General features: G+C 32.0%; 1 protein-coding gene across 1 annotated transcript in view; it reads left to right on the forward strand.

Annotated features, from left to right (window-relative positions):
- LOC124361259 overlaps nucleotides 1-16,434 on the forward strand; it is an 85,920-nt gene that overhangs the window by 32,607 nt on the left and 36,879 nt on the right. Inside the window, exon 9 of the mRNA XM_046815305.1 lies at nucleotides 10,269-10,360. Coding sequence (XP_046671261.1) covers nucleotides 10,269-10,360 — 92 coding nt within the window. The remainder of the gene's footprint in view (nucleotides 1-10,268; nucleotides 10,361-16,434) is intronic.

Genomic DNA, 16,434 nt, shown 5'->3' on the forward strand with positions numbered 1-16,434 from the left:
AGGCTGAGGGCTCTCAGGGACTGGGAGCTGCGTGAAGTTGGGGCTGTATGTAAATTATTTTGAAGTGGAGCACATGTTGCATATTATACATCTTGAGAACCATGTTTATACAACTTCCTAGTTACTAGAGGCTGAGGGCTCTCAGGGACTGGGAGCTGCGTGAAGTTGGGGCTGTATGTAAATTATTTTGAAGTGGAGCACATGTTGCATATTATACATCTTGAGAACCATGTTTATACAACTTCATAGTTACTAGAGGCTGAGGGCTCTCAGGGACTGGGAGCTGCGTGAAGTTGGGGCTGTATGTAAATTATTTTGAAGTGGAGCGCATGTTGCATATTATACATCTTGAGAACCATGTTTATACAACTTCATAGTTACTAGAGGCTGAGGGCTCTCAGGGGCTGGGAGCTGCGTGAAGTTAGGACTGAATGTAAATTATTTTGAAGTGGAGCGCATTGTTGCATATTATACATCTTGAGAACCATGTTTTATACAACTTCATAGTTACTAGAGGCTGAGGGCTCTCAGGGGCTGGGAGCTGCGTGAAGTTGGGGCTGTATGTCAATTATTTTGAAGTGGAGCGCATGTTGCATATTATACATCTTGAGAACCATGTTTATACAACTTCCTAGTTACTAGAGGCTGGGGGCTCTCAGGGACTGGGAGCTGCGTGAAGTTGGGGCTGTATGTAAATTATTTTGAAGTGGAGCGCATGTTGCATATTATACATCTTGAGAACCATGTTTATACAACTTCCTAGTTACTAGAGGCTGGGGGCTCTTAGGGACTGGGAGCTGCGTGAAGTTTGCGGCTGTATGTAAATTATTTTGAAGTGGAGCACATGTTGCATATTATACATCTTGAGAACCATGTTTATACAACTTCCTAGTTACTAGAGGCTGGGGCTCTCAGGGACTGGGAGCTGCGTGAAGTTGGGACTGAATGTAAATTATTTTGGAGTGGAGCGCATGTTGCATATTATACATCTTGAGAACCATGTTTATACAACTTCCTAGTTACTAGAGGCTGGGGGCTCTTAGGGACTGGGAGCTGCGTGAAGTTGCGGCTGTATGTAAATTATTTTGAAGTGGAGCACATGTTGCATATTATACATCTTGAGAACCATGTTTATACAACTTCCTAGTTACTAGAGGCTGAGGGCTCTCAGGGACTGGGAGCTGCGTGAAGTTGGGGCTGTATGTCAATTATTTTGAAGTGGAGCGCATGTTGCATATTATACATCTTGAGAACCATGTTTATACAACTTCCTAGTTACTAGAGGCTGGGGGCTCTTAGGGACTGGGAGCTGCGTGAAGTTGCGGCTGTATGTAAATTATTTTGAAGTGGAGCACATGTTGCATATTATACATCTTGAGAACCATGTTTATACAACTTCCTAGTTACTAGAGGCTGGGGGCTCTCAGGGACTGGGAGCTGCGTGAAGTTGGGACTGAATGTAAATTATTTTGGAGTGGAGCGCATGTTGCATATTATACATCTTGAGAACCATGTTTATACAACTTCCTAGTTACTAGAGGTTGAGGGCTCTCAGGGGGCTGGGAGCTGCGTGGAGTTGGGGCTGTATGTCAATTATTTTGAAGTGGAACGCATGTTGCATATTATACATCTTGAGAACCATGTTTATACAACTTCCTAGTTACTAGAGGCTGGGGGCTCTTAGGGACTGGGAGCTGCGTGAATTTGGGGCTGTATGTAAATTATTTTGGAGTGGGGCGCATGTTGCATATTATACATTTTGAGAACCATGTTTATACAACTTCCTAGTTACTAGAGGCTGAGGGCTCTCAGGGGCTGGGAGCTGCGTGAAGTTGGGACTGAATGTAAATTATTTTGGAGTGGAGCGCATATTATACATCTTGGATTTATTTTCATGATTTGATCCAATATGTTATGCTTTGTTTCACCTATTTATTATGTTTATGTAATTTTGGATGCACTAACATATGTGTCAATGATGGCGATTTTCTAAATTTTACTTTTGGAATATGTTTGAATATTTTGTTGCTTGAAGCACAGCTATCCAATAAACTATGTGCTACTGTAAGATTGTTAATTTTATGAAGGCCTAGTTGGTATTTTGCAAAATGTTGTTGATAACCATTATCACATTTAGAATTATTTGTCTCCAGTGGTTTAATGTAGTTTTTTATTATTTGAGAAGATAGGCTCTGGTGGATAACGCCAGTAAATGAACTAATGAATTAATGTAATTTTTTGAATGATCGTTCTAACTAGATAAATTTTTAACCATTTTTTAAATTTTTTTGAAATGGCTTTCTTGATGTGATGTGGATAATTTTGTTTACTATTCTTGATTTGAATTGCAATAATAAAGTTTACGAGTAAATAAACCTACACCAGAACATTGACAGTTGAGCCAGGTATTATCGTAGTGTCCAGCTATTATCCAGCCAGGTTGGGAAAAAAACGTTTGTTTATCGGAAATTATGTTCTAAGTGTTCATTAATGTCAGTATCATAAAATATCCCCATGAAACAAGTTTCTAAAACAAACAACTCGTTTTTTATGATTGATTTTACAGAACATAGTTTACTAGCTTCTTCAAGGCTTAGGTCATTCTTGTTTCCAGGCTGTTCCTTTTTACTGCAGATAGAAGTCATTAATAAGGCCATAAAAGTAATTTTAAACCTAAAGCAATCCATTAAATTTATTATAGTTATAAGGTATTTAGATATTGGTACACACTACACCTATCGCTCGTTGGTATAAACAGTATTTCACAAATCAATGCCTTGTTGTTGTTTAATACATAGATATTTGTTGAACATAGATAGTGACTGAATTTCGTATTTTCAGGTTGGGATACATTCTTTAAAATATTTTAATAATTATTAATAAGTATTATTATTGTTATTGTTAATTGAAATAGGTTATTATGAAGGAGTTATAAACTACTCAAGTATAGAATAAAAATGTATTCAATTTCTAGATAGAACAAAGGAAATAAGATAATATAGTGAACTGAGTTGGCATAGAAAGGACAAATATTGTATTATATTAGGTTACAGATACTCATACTCTTCAAGATACATGAGGGATAGAAACGAAGACTAGTCGGGTTTCCCGCTAAGCAGGCATATGTTTCTTTTTAGGGATTTAACCTAATTGTAAAAATTGTAGACTTGATCACGCTCAATCCTTGATATATTTACGATTATGTTGAAATTTTACATGAACACTCAAATAATTTGTACTTAAAATATACCTACATCCGTTTCAAAATTATCATATGGCCCATCAGTGCTCTCACTAAGAAAGCTACAGATTCCAACCTTAGAATTCCTTTTAGTTACCTGAATAATTCAAGTGCTACAGAACTCGTTTGAGGTATTAAATTAAATATAATGGAATGTTGCACAGACATTTGAGTTATTCATTGGTGCTTATAAAACTGTTTCACTCTCTGACTTTAGGACCCCGAAATACAGATACTTAAACTTAAAATCCAGTTATTCAAAAGTAAATCAGGGAAAGGAATATCTGCCAATGGCCATCATTTATCTCAGAAATGCTATGCCATTTAGAAAAGATACGCTTTTGACGCCCCTGTTATTCTATTCAGCAGGAGATATGGTGCGTAGTCGCGGGTAACAGCTAGGTGATAATTCGAATTAGTTTTAATTCAGTGTAGTTACTTGACTTTTTACATTGTAAAATATTACTATTGTTAAAAAAGAAATTAGTTGTAATCGACCATTAGAGTTTTTGCTTTAGTCTAATTGATCTCAAACCTTACCAAACCAAACTCAAAACTGATCTTATTCTCCTCCTCTCTATTATACAGTGCTTTGAAATAATGTGGTGCTGATTGACTGGCAAATGCTATCTAATGTGTAACATAACAAACAAAAGAAATATATATATATATATATATATATATATATATATATATATATATATATATATATACTGTGCGTATAGGAGTAGCAATATGAAGCTAGATCAGTGCGGGCGGTGTCACCATTGAGGAGTGCCGAGGAAATGCATGAGTCACCCACTACCGAGTGACTTGCCCCACTATCTCACTACTGTAGATTATTACAGTACACTACTATTATGAAGACTACGACAATGTTAGTTCAGATTAAAATTAATAGTAACCAATTTGCTCTATCTTGAATATTGTATGTAAACAACAACTAAGAATTTGTTGATAATTAATGTAGTTTGGAGTATTTTTTAATTTGTTTCGTGTTTGAACAAAAAAAGTAAAATACTTCTGTTTTTATTAACTACCCAAATACATTATAAAAAGAAACCATCTCTGTAATAATATTTTCCCTTCAACAGGTTTTTGTGATGCCGGCATTTAATTGAAATAATTCATTACAATAAAGTTATCAAATTAGCATTCAGAGAATTTGTTTTTAATTGAATTAAAAAATTGTCAGCAAGAACAAAATTCACTGCAGAAGACCTTATGGGCTAATATGATAACAGTTTAGTACTGTACTTTAGACGTATAACACTGGTGAGGTCGAGCCCGGCAAGGCCCGTGCGACCGCTACGCATGGCGACGGCCCACTTCCGACCGTCCTAACCTGTACCGACCAACAACTTACTATCCTGCTGATAAAAGTCACCTGTTCAAATAAACATCCAACAAATATCCCGCTGATAAAAGTCACATGGTCAAGGTCAAATAAACATCCAACAACTATTCTGCTGATAAAAGTCACATGGTCAAATAAACATCCAACAACTATTCTGCTGATAAAAGTCACATGGTCAAATAAACATCCAACAACTATTCTGCTGATAAAAGTCACATGGTCAAATAAACATCCAACAACTATTCTGCTGATAAAAGTCACATGGTCAAATAAACATCCAACAACTATTCTGCTGATAAAAGTCACATGGTCAAATAAACATCCAACAACTATTCTGCTGATAAAAGTCACATGGTCAAATAAACATCCAACAACTATTCTGCTGATAAAAGTCACATGGTCAAATAAACATCCAACAACTATTCTGCTGATAAAAGTCACATGGTCAAATAAACATCCAACAACTATTCTGCTGATAAAAGTCACATGGTCAAATAAACATCCAACAACTATTCTGCTGATAAAAGTCACATGGTCAAATAAACATCCAACAACTATTCGCTGATAAAAGTCACATGGTCAAATAAACATCCAACAACTATCCTGCTGATAAAAGTCACATGGTCAAATAAACATCCAACAACTATTCTGCTGATAAAAGTCACATGGTCAAATAAACATCCAACAACTATTCTGCTGATAAAAGTCACATGGTCAAATAAACATCCAACAACTATTCTGCTGATAAAAGTCACATGGTCAAATAAACATCCAACAACTATTCTGCTGATAAAAGTCACCTGGTCAAATAAAACATGTAGCCTACTTCCAGAATGACTTTTTAATTTTTTTTTAGTGAAGGAAAGTTTTATTACTAGTGTTTATAATTTATTGTAATAAAAATTAAACACAAATTAGTCTGTATAAAGAGCTTGTTATCAATGCAATATTTCTGTATTTCTGTACACGAGTTCAGAATTAGTTAAAATGTTTTATTTCAGAATTTTATTTCAATTGTAACTATGTATTGCGACAGTAATAATAAACAAGGTGAATGTAGTTTTGAATATTTGTTCAGTGAAGTCAGAAATAAGGGGGCGTGGTTCAGTTTCAACTTGTATATAGGCTTTATATTGTAGAATGTCTTCTATCTCTTCATTTGATCTGTGTAAACCACCAACAATGTTGAACTAATCATGTTTCCTGTTGCTACAACCAGACACACTCTATTGATACGCTGCTAACACACTTGAGTATTTTCTGAATAAATGTACTCTGATATGATGATAAGTGTTTAAACTATAGTATAAACTTTTTTACATTAATAAAGCTTGGTCACAAACTTATAAAACTGTAGAATGCATCAAACAATATGTAGTGGTTGAAGTAACACACGTCTATATCCATAATTATGTATACTATTATATAAAAATGTATTGGTGTCTTCTACCTTTCTCTGCCTATGTGTTTCTCAATCTTGTAAAAACTACTGAACCAATTGTACTGTAATTTTATATGGACATTCTTAAGATCCGTGAGTAACATATAGGTCTATTCCTGTTTCAAAAATCCCTCTGGGCTACACTCCACTGGTCGTGAAAACTTCCTTAACACTCCATTATCCATTATTTTTATGAAATTATTGGCTTAATCAACAAATAATTAATTTGTTTTTAATCACCTGTCAAAGTCAAGTATAATAAGCATAATAATTTATATACATTTGAATAGGCGGTAGTAAATGTTTATTGTTTATCTGTTAAAGTCAGTTATACTTTACAAATGTCATATTACGTGCAAAAGCTTAACTTTGTCAGGGTTTGTTTTTATTGTGATTTTAATCAACCACAGTAACATGCCATAATTCCTCAAATCATTAGTGTGCTAACTGAGAGACTTTGACTTTAGCCTCCCTTTAGACTTAGGATTTCTCCACACTGGTGTGAAATACTCGTAGTTCAATTGTGACTGAAATTGTTGGAGCTTTTCAATAAAATATCACAAAATTTTGGGGAGAATTTTGAGAAATTTCAGAGATACCTATAAAATCAGTTTTGACTTAGGGCCCCATCTTTAAACTTAAATCTAAAATGGATCAATAAATTATAATATCTTTCACTACCACTTTTTTCCATGTTCCATGTTTCCATAACACCATGTACAGTAATTAATTACCTTAAGGTAGATGACATGTCAATTAGTTAAAACACCTAACCTAAATAAAAATGTAAATAAATATAAATTGTAGAGGTAAGACATATAGAAAAAAAGTAAAACATTAAACATTAAGCAATAATATTATTAAAATATAACTTGTATAAATAACATATAGTAATAAGATTTAAACATTAAATACTAAACACTAAGCATTAAATACAAAAATAGACTACAAACAGAAAAAAATCCCCAACACATGAACAAAGATACACAATTAAAATAATTATTAAAAACTTATTGCTTTTCAGTTAAGAATCCATTTACATCGTAGAAATACTTCCAGCAAATAGACCTTCACTTTTTTCTTAATCACGTCCAAACAATTCTCTAATTTGACATCATTGGGCAAATTATTATAAAGGCTCGTGTTTTGTTTAAGGATAAATAAGAGTACAATTATTGTCTGGTGGAATAATTATGTATATTTGAGGGTGAACTGAAATTTCAGGAATTAACTCAGTATTGTTTGGAATGCCATTTAAGAATAATATGCTCAAGGTGTCACTCCTCCATACTCAGACAATTTCTCAGTCTCGTGTTTTATTTAAAGAATAAATAAGAGTACTATTGTACTATATGAAATAATCATGTATATTTCAGAATGAATTGAAATCTCAGGAATTATCTCAGAATTGTTTGAAATGCATATTTAAAAATAATATGCTCATGGTGTCACTGTTTTTCAAAATGAACTTGCTTACCGTGGGTAACTGCTAGTGTCACACACACACACAGATATATATATATATATATATATATATATATATATATATATATTTATATTTATATTGGTGAGATCATTCATTGTATCTATTAATAGACTACTGCATTTTGATCAGCAGCAAGAAATAATGATTGAATTCGCATTAACAAAGTCAAGAGTCTTACAATAATTCTACAAACTAATAGAGTCTTTATCCAAAGGATCACATTTGTGTTATATATGTGTAATATAATTTTATCTTGGGGTGTTAAGTTTCTTTAACATTTTCCAAGCTATCATTCTTCATAGTAGTTTTAAAATATTACATAGGTTATGTATTTAACTGTTTTAAGTTTGTAGCTTAGTGTTAATTTCACCACACCAGCACAATCACTCAATTAAGGGATTGATATTATATATTTGTTATCATGGATTATAGATTATTTATGTTACAGGCTGCCTTGAGTTATGTATAGTTATTTTAGGTGTAATCTTGTATTCTTTATTTGTGACTTAAATACAGAACTTAGTATATTTTAATAAATTGTAAATATATTTCTTCTCAAGTAGCAAAATATCCTGAGACCTTGATTTATATGGTTGTAACACTGATATATGTGCAATTTAATCAGCAAATAAATATTCTTAATAAAGAATTAGCACTTGAACTGAAATTCATAACCATTGACAAAAGAGTTCAAGTGGTCTTGGACGAGGATGTGGCTAGAATCAATATTTGGCTATTGTTCTCTGTAATCCTTCCCTCCTGCTATTGAAACTTTACATGGCGTCAGTGGCTAAGAGGATTGAGGATGTGGCTAGAATCAATATTTAGTTATTGTTTCTATAAGTTTTCCCTTCTGCTATTGACACTTTACATGGTATCAGTGGCTAAGAGGATTAAGGATGTGGCTAGAATCAATATTTGGCTACTGTTTCTGTAATCTTTCCCTCCTGCTATTGATACTCTACATGGCATCAATGGCTAAGAGGATTGCCGGAGCCCAATAAACTGGGAGTTTTATCCTTTTTACTACACATAATCCTTGATTTATGAGTATCAAGATACCTACTGATATCATAATACCATGCATTACCAAGGCACCACAGAGAAGGTGCACCAGATCAGACCAGTGCCTTTAAATTAACTCAAAACATCGATACAAGCAGTCTAATGACATGAGTCTACTGTTTTTTGTTTGTTTTTTTTTTTAATTAATACGGAAAACTTATTTTTTTATTCTGACAAGATTGTGTCACTAGCCTTCAGATGTCGTTCATTATAATTTAATACTCTCAAGGCACTGTGCTTTAACTGAATAAATTGCTATGGTTTAAATCCCCCAATAATGTTGCTAACATTTGTAGTTTTCATTTTCATGTGTAACTGAAAAAGTTGTGTGTAAAAAGGTTTTCAGTATCATACGTTTTCCTTCAGCCATATTAAAAATAGAGGTTTGACAAATACAAAATTTGTAGACATTTGTATTACTCTAATTAAAGATATCAGAATAAAACAAAGCCAATGTATTCAGCATAACATTTATGATTGGCTTATTACAATATATGTACAACAAAATAGCATTATTAAACATATTTCTATAAAAAACATTAAGAATTCATTAATCAGAACTTTTAAGGCTAATTATTTGTAAAAAGAATAGTGGCTAAACCATATAGAAGCCATTTCCATATTGATTTCTTATACTTTGTTAGAGAAGAAGTTTCGGTTATGAAAAAATTTTCTTTTATAGTATAAACAAAGTTGACACCAATGTAAAGATAGAATAGATAATAATAAATTAAGGGGAAAAGTTAAGATATTGAGTATTTTTAAAACTAGAGAGTTTAAGGAGGGCGGTGTTGCCAGTCATACATAAAAAAATATATTCTGAATTAAATCTGTATTAGATCAAACATTTTAAATAATGGTTTACAAAACTATATAGCCAAAGTGACTTAAAGAGCTCTATATCGTGGCCAATGCTGAACTTTTAGAACCTCCTGTCAAATTACAAGTTAAGATGGTAATTTAATAACAGCTTGTCTTTATTTTATTCTAAAAATTTGTACTCAGAAACAGTACACTTGTAACTATCCTGTTTAATCAGATCATAAGTTTTCGAGTTATGGATTTTCATAGTTGTTTGGTTTTATTGTTATTGACATAAAACTGGAAGTTTATAATAAGTTTATATAAGAAGTTTATAATATACTAGCTATATTTTATTACAACTCCATTATTGGAGCTCAACTGGTTAGTTTGTTGTTAATTTTAAAACTTGAATATCTAGATTTTCTTATCCGAAAGTCCGATGAACCTATCCAACCATTTGTTACAAAAACAACTTATTAAGTCTGATAATAAACAGATTTTGCTGGATATGGTGGAAAATAAGACAGAATTACCTGAGCATAAGTTGTAACTATGAGGCCTGTCAAACAATAGTTTAACTAGTATGAATTCGTAGAAACGACTGTAGTGTTTTAGGTATTTGTAATCTTGTAGTCAATAGTCGTGTGCTCAGAAACTTAGTCATCTTACAAGAGTAGTAAGCAGTAAGTGTAGTGTAACTCTCGTGTTTACTAGAGCCAGATTAAGTTTCAAAATCAGAATTCTAGAGAAAATGGTTTTTTCCCTTGGTATGCTCCTCTATTGTAAAATTCCAGCATACACTTAATAAATTTGATATTTATTTTGATATCTAATTTCTTTGATGCCCATGTTCATGTATGTAATGTTGTTGCAGTGCCACCGGAGGAGCTGATAGTGATGCGGGAGATCAAAATGAGGAAGGTGATCCGTTAGATGACAAAGATCCACAGGCCTTTGGAGGAGCAGGTATGTTCAAATATATCTTACATTTTAATTTAACTTGAATATATTTAATTATTTTTAAATATGTAAAATATATAGGCAGGAGGAACTTCAAAGTATAATGGATTTCTTAAAAGTATAGAATGTTTGATTTTGATTTGTCACATGTTCCTAATAATCGCTAATGACATTAAACCCTTGTTCCAATCTGATCTTCTGCAGATGTATAATATTTAATTGTGGCAATTTACATAAATGCATACAAAAAATTACAACCCCACCAGATGAGTACAGTTACACAGTTTACTCCAAATTTTTTTAACACAAAATATCTAATCAAAATCTTTGTATAGATAACAGAGATTGCTGATGTGATGAACAAAGCAAACATTTTGGAAATAGTGTATTGTATTTAACAACAAGCAAACAAATTTTTGTGATTGAAAACACTAAAACAAACCGTCTTTTGGAACTGACCACTTTCATCATAGTTGAGTGTTTATCATAAAAATAAATTTGTCCACTATTAAACATATACATTTTTCAAACTGAATTAATCTATATAACATTAATTTCATTAAATTAATTTGTATATATATAAAACTGAACTTTGCATTAAGTACAGTTCAAGCCAAAGTTCAATTAACATAACAACCGTTACTTTGAGGAAGGTATGTTCTTGTAAATAATATTTAAAAGTAAGGCATATGGAAGTAAATTTTCTAAATACATTTATTTACTACCCATTTTTTACAGAAAGACTAATTTAATCATCTTTAAGACAGATCAGGAAAATTGTTTAAATAATAACAATTTTGTTAACAAATATTTGCAGGTTTCAATAAAATATTTGTTATAATTATAAATATTTCTCTAAAATGAATTTCCTAACGGTTAACTCATAATAATTTACCATTTATTACAGATAATTTTCCCACATCATTCAAAATAGCTCAAATTATTCCAATTTTTTTAAAAAAGCGATTATGAATTAAATTTTTTATATACATTTATTTTTTTCAAAATTTGTTAAGCATTGTGCGTATACACAATTAATTGGATATCTTGAATTAAATCAGCTGCTTCAAAAGGAAAATTTATAGTATTGGGAAATCAACATTTACAGTTTGTGGTAAATGTAATACTTAATGAATATTAATTAAAATTGCGAAAGGTAATTTAAAATAGTTGAGGGTGTCTTAGACTCTTCTTGTGCTTGATAGTGTGTATGACAAAACACGAACAACTTTCAATTATTGAACTTAGTAGACAACAGCTAGCTTTCTTTATTTCCTATTAGAATAATGGCTACAATGTCTTGGCATCCACATTTTTTGAAGAAAATGTTTATAGAGATTATTGAGGAAATTTGTTTTTCTTTTTTATAAATTTGAAAAAATTACACAAAAATGTATTCTCCCTTTCATAATTAACTTTCAACTCCTTCCTAGGCTTAGTTCTAGCTACTGCCAAAGCTTTCGTAGCCTTGCAGTGGAATTCCTGGTTGGAGTCAGAAATATGAAAATATAATAATTTCACTTCCACTGATAATTAAAATGTGGTCGACCTTACATCAAACTCTTCTCACAACACCAGAAGAGAGAAATGGGTGGGAGCAGTTTAAGAGTTTAGATTTCACCTATAGCAGGCTTTGTCACTTTGAAGGAAATTTTACACGGGTGTGTCCTCACAAAAAGTTGCACATACTGGCTGATGCCTCTAATATTGCCCAAAGAATTTTCCTGTATTCAAAATCAGTACTTCAGCTACTGAAAATCAGTACTGATTTTCTATAGAGTAAATGATTCAAAGAAATTTCAGCAGGAGCTGTTTACATCGGAAGAGCTTGATGTTCCTGTATATGTGATGCCAAATGATAAAGGACTACAGTAGTTGGTATCTTCCCAGAATATATCAAATTGGCAGTCCCTAAAATCCAATTGTAGATTTGTATTCTTTACAAAAACATATTTAGAGGTTCTTTCCCAATAGAAGATGTAATTGAATTGCTGTTGTGAAACTTGAGAAATTATATGTATAGGTACAGGCAGTATATATCATAAATTAATTGAGATACTTATTTACAATTATAGCCTTATTTTACAATCTTAAAATGTATTCCTCTTAAATAACATGGTTTCAGACATTTTCATAATTGCTGTGACTAGGTCCTAGCTCTTACAACTTTCATTGAAGCTGAGTATGAAAAGCCATTGTATGTTGAGTAACTGATCGGTCAATGGATTAATTGGTCATGAGAATTGGTTATAGGCACTTCATGTTGGCAGCCTGTAGTGTTTGATTCTTGTGTTATCGTTATTTATGTTTGTGCTGCTGACATTCATAAAACACAGTTAGGAAGGTTTATCTATGCCTATAGCATTGCTATTGTGTCACTACACAGAGATGACCATGTGGTTGAAACTACTCTCACCTCCGACATTTCTATTCCCATTTAGATAATTTTTTAATGTGAAAGCTAAAACCCAACCAAAAAGAACAGGAGAATCCTATATCCGTCTCAGTAATAGAATGGTTTCTATAAACTTAACATGTGGTATAGCTCAACAAAATAAGCATCCACAGTATATGAGTCATGTTTAGATCAGTCTGTCCTTGTAAGAGCTAATTGCAAAAGACTCCAGTTAGAATATATCATTGTAGGTATGATGTCTTATAACAGAAAACATATGGGAAGCAGGTAGAAAATCTGCTTTAAATTCTTGTAATTTTACATGGAAAAATAAAAAATTGTCCAATTTCAAACTTTGGATCGTAGCTCTAATCCTATTCTATTAACATAGGTGTAATAAAGAAAATTTTTAAATTTAACAACTGAGTGCATTAAAATCAAAAGATATTAACCAACATTGGTGTAGTAAAGAAACTCTTTTAATTTTGAGAACTGAATGCATACAAAATTAAAAAGAGAGTAAACAAGTCCGGATGTTGCAGTTGTGTTTTAATCCCTTGGATATTGCAGGTTGGCTCTCTGATAAATCAGTACAGACTTACCTGGGTATTATGAATAGCAGAAATATTAGTTCAGAAATGAAAGTGTATGTAATGAATCTATCTGTCTATCAGGCAGTGAAAATACTGAATAATATTTCTTATGTTTTGGAAACATAGAGATTTATAATCTCTACAAATTTTTGAATATGAGATTAATGTAATGCCACTAAACAACTTTGATGAGAACGAAGGTGAACAACAGTGGAACCTGCTGGAGCTTACTGGTGTATAACAAAACCCAGTCTACATTACCAGTACAAATCATAGACAGTTTTAGTTATACTTTGTTCAAATTGTAGTAAGTAAACATAGTATATATTTAGACTTGAAGTCATCACCAAAAAACGCCAACTATCTAATAAAACAGTTATGATTGTGGGATTTATATTTTATTGGCAGTTGAAAGTATTTTAAAAAGTCCCACTGACATTTTTACTTTTAGAAGGCTGCCATTATTTATTGAAATTAAATTATACAGAAAATAGAGCTAACGTTTAGCATTTGTTCTTCAAATCAGTGTTTACACATTACAGCACATATTATAAAATCACTGAATAGGCAAGTAATTCTTCCATGAATAATTTAATGCAACTCCAGAATAATACTTCACTGAAATATGACAATAATAATAATTAATAATAATGAACATGAAAATAGTTATTTGGTGATTGAAAAAAAGCTCTGTGAACAATAAAAACCTAATTTAATTTCCGCTTACTATTCAGAGACTACAAATTCACCAAAAACTGTCATATCTGGAGATATGAATCTAATCAATGTTTTTTGTTGTTCAAAGTATTTTCACCATAAATGTGTCAGGCAGTGTATACCCAGACACACCAATGTTCTCTCTTTACGAACATTATAGAAGCTGTATGCACATTTACAAAAAAAATTCCCGTGGTCTTAATAGAGAAAACTAACAACTTGAATGAAAATAATATTATTCTGACCCTTTGATACGATTTAATACTAAACTGATGTAGCGTATCTAGAAAATTATTTCAGAAGCAGCTGACGCATTAGGCGGTTTATTAGGTATAAAATACCCACTAAGGGACAGGGGCTCGGGAATCTTCAGCCAAGAATGTGTTCTAACATGAAACACACAACTGGGTGCAATTTTAACGTTTGACTTTCAAAATTTCATGGGAGGGACTTGAGCCTCATGAGTTCCTCCTTATAAATGCCTCTGCTGAGCTGAACCATAGAAATGTACTTTTGGTATTGATTTCCTACAGATCAACCATAATGAAACAAAATTATGTTCATCATAAATACAAAAATGTATGATGTGTTTTATAATACAAACAGTGTTTTATAATTCATTCAATAACTTATTTCACTTATATTAAAAACCTATTTCCCAATTAATATCATAGTTAAATTTTATTAAATACAGTCTTTACATGAGTAAAATTGGTAAATGGTGTTTTTACAGCTATTGCACTGTATGTTACATTCAAAATTAATACAGGCACTATTGTGTGTAATAATAGCCACTAAAGAAGGAATAATAGCCAACCTACTCCTGCAAAAAAAACATTGTCTGAACTTAGTGTGATAACTGATGTCTTTTCTTCAGCCGTGACACAGCATGGAACCTATTAACCAAGTGTACCGAGTGTCTGACGTGCTCTGACACCATCTCAGGCTTACAAACTTGAAACAAAGAGAAATATCATTGGTACAAGTAGGTCTAAATTGCATATTTTAAATAGTACCTGTAAATATTAAATTATACAAGCAAGCTTCCAAACCATGTAAACATAAATAAAAATTAATAATATATCAATAGGAAATAAAAATCATAATAACAAAACTAAAGATAACATACATAATAAGATGACTTTTCTAAGTATGCAAGGCCTTAAAACAAAGTGCTGTTAGACGACAATAACGCCACATCGATAATTGTCAGGGAGGGGTGTTCTCAATTGTTGGTTTTATGAAGGAGCTGAAAGCCTGGTTCTCTGCCAACACTCTCAAATTGTGCCAAGAACATTTGATTCAAATGGCATATTCAATGAAACTACAAGCGCCAAATGTCTGGGTATTTGTATTAACTCAATATTACATTTTTCCGAGCATGTGGAATAAACTTAAGAAACTAAACTCAATCTCTTTATAGTCAAATGTATCAATTTTGAAGTTAAGAAGAAAGCCTATTTTGCTTTGTTCCAGAGTGTCAAGGTTTAGGAATCTGGGGTGAAACAACTTTAATAAATTAAAATAAAATGTATGTAATCTAGAAAGAAGCACTTAGAGCTATTAATAAAAAAGTGCCCATCTGAATCTTGTAGGATACTCTAATAGAAGAAAATGTAATAACCTTATCTTATCAAGTCCACATGAGTTATGTTGATTTTTTAAACAAAATACAACTGATTTTCCTTATCACAATTTTCATACTTTATGTTAACTTTTTAATGTAATATGTTTTAATTTCAGCTCTCATTTTTTTTCATTAGTGAAACTAATGTTAATGTTAATGTATTTATTAAAAAATAAAGGTCTATTGTCAAATTTCATTGAAAAATAAAGGTCTATTGTCAAATTTCATTGAAAAATAAAGGTCTATTGTCAAATTTCAATTGGGAGCTATAAATGAAAAATAGAAAATACACATGCATTTTCCAACTCTGTCTTAAGTAATATTAGGTAATACATTCAAATCTAACATCGCACTGTGCCAGTGTTTAGCAGAAATAACCATATCAGATGTTGAACACTTATTTATACAAACAATAAACCTATACAACTGGGTATTGAAGGATCCAACAAAACGTAATAAATGTCTTTTCGGGACTAATGTAATTACCAGGAATAATTTTATGAACCGATCATTAACTTTTTCCCGATCATTGCAACTTTGCTACTCTCTGACTTTTTGAGCCCAAAGCCAATAGAGTTCTTCCTTGAGCCCAGAGGTTGAACTTATTATCTACAAAGTTTCAAGTTTAGAACCTTTCTATCAAGATTTACTGCACTGACGGACAGACAGACAATCACACGATTTTAAGAAGGACATAATCAGGTCCAATAAATATCAGTCTAAGATGTGTAATATAGTTTCTGAGTAG

Source organism: Homalodisca vitripennis, chromosome 4, assembly GCF_021130785.1.
Source record: "Homalodisca vitripennis isolate AUS2020 chromosome 4, UT_GWSS_2.1, whole genome shotgun sequence".
NCBI classification, from domain to species: Eukaryota; Metazoa; Arthropoda; class Insecta; order Hemiptera; family Cicadellidae; genus Homalodisca; species Homalodisca vitripennis.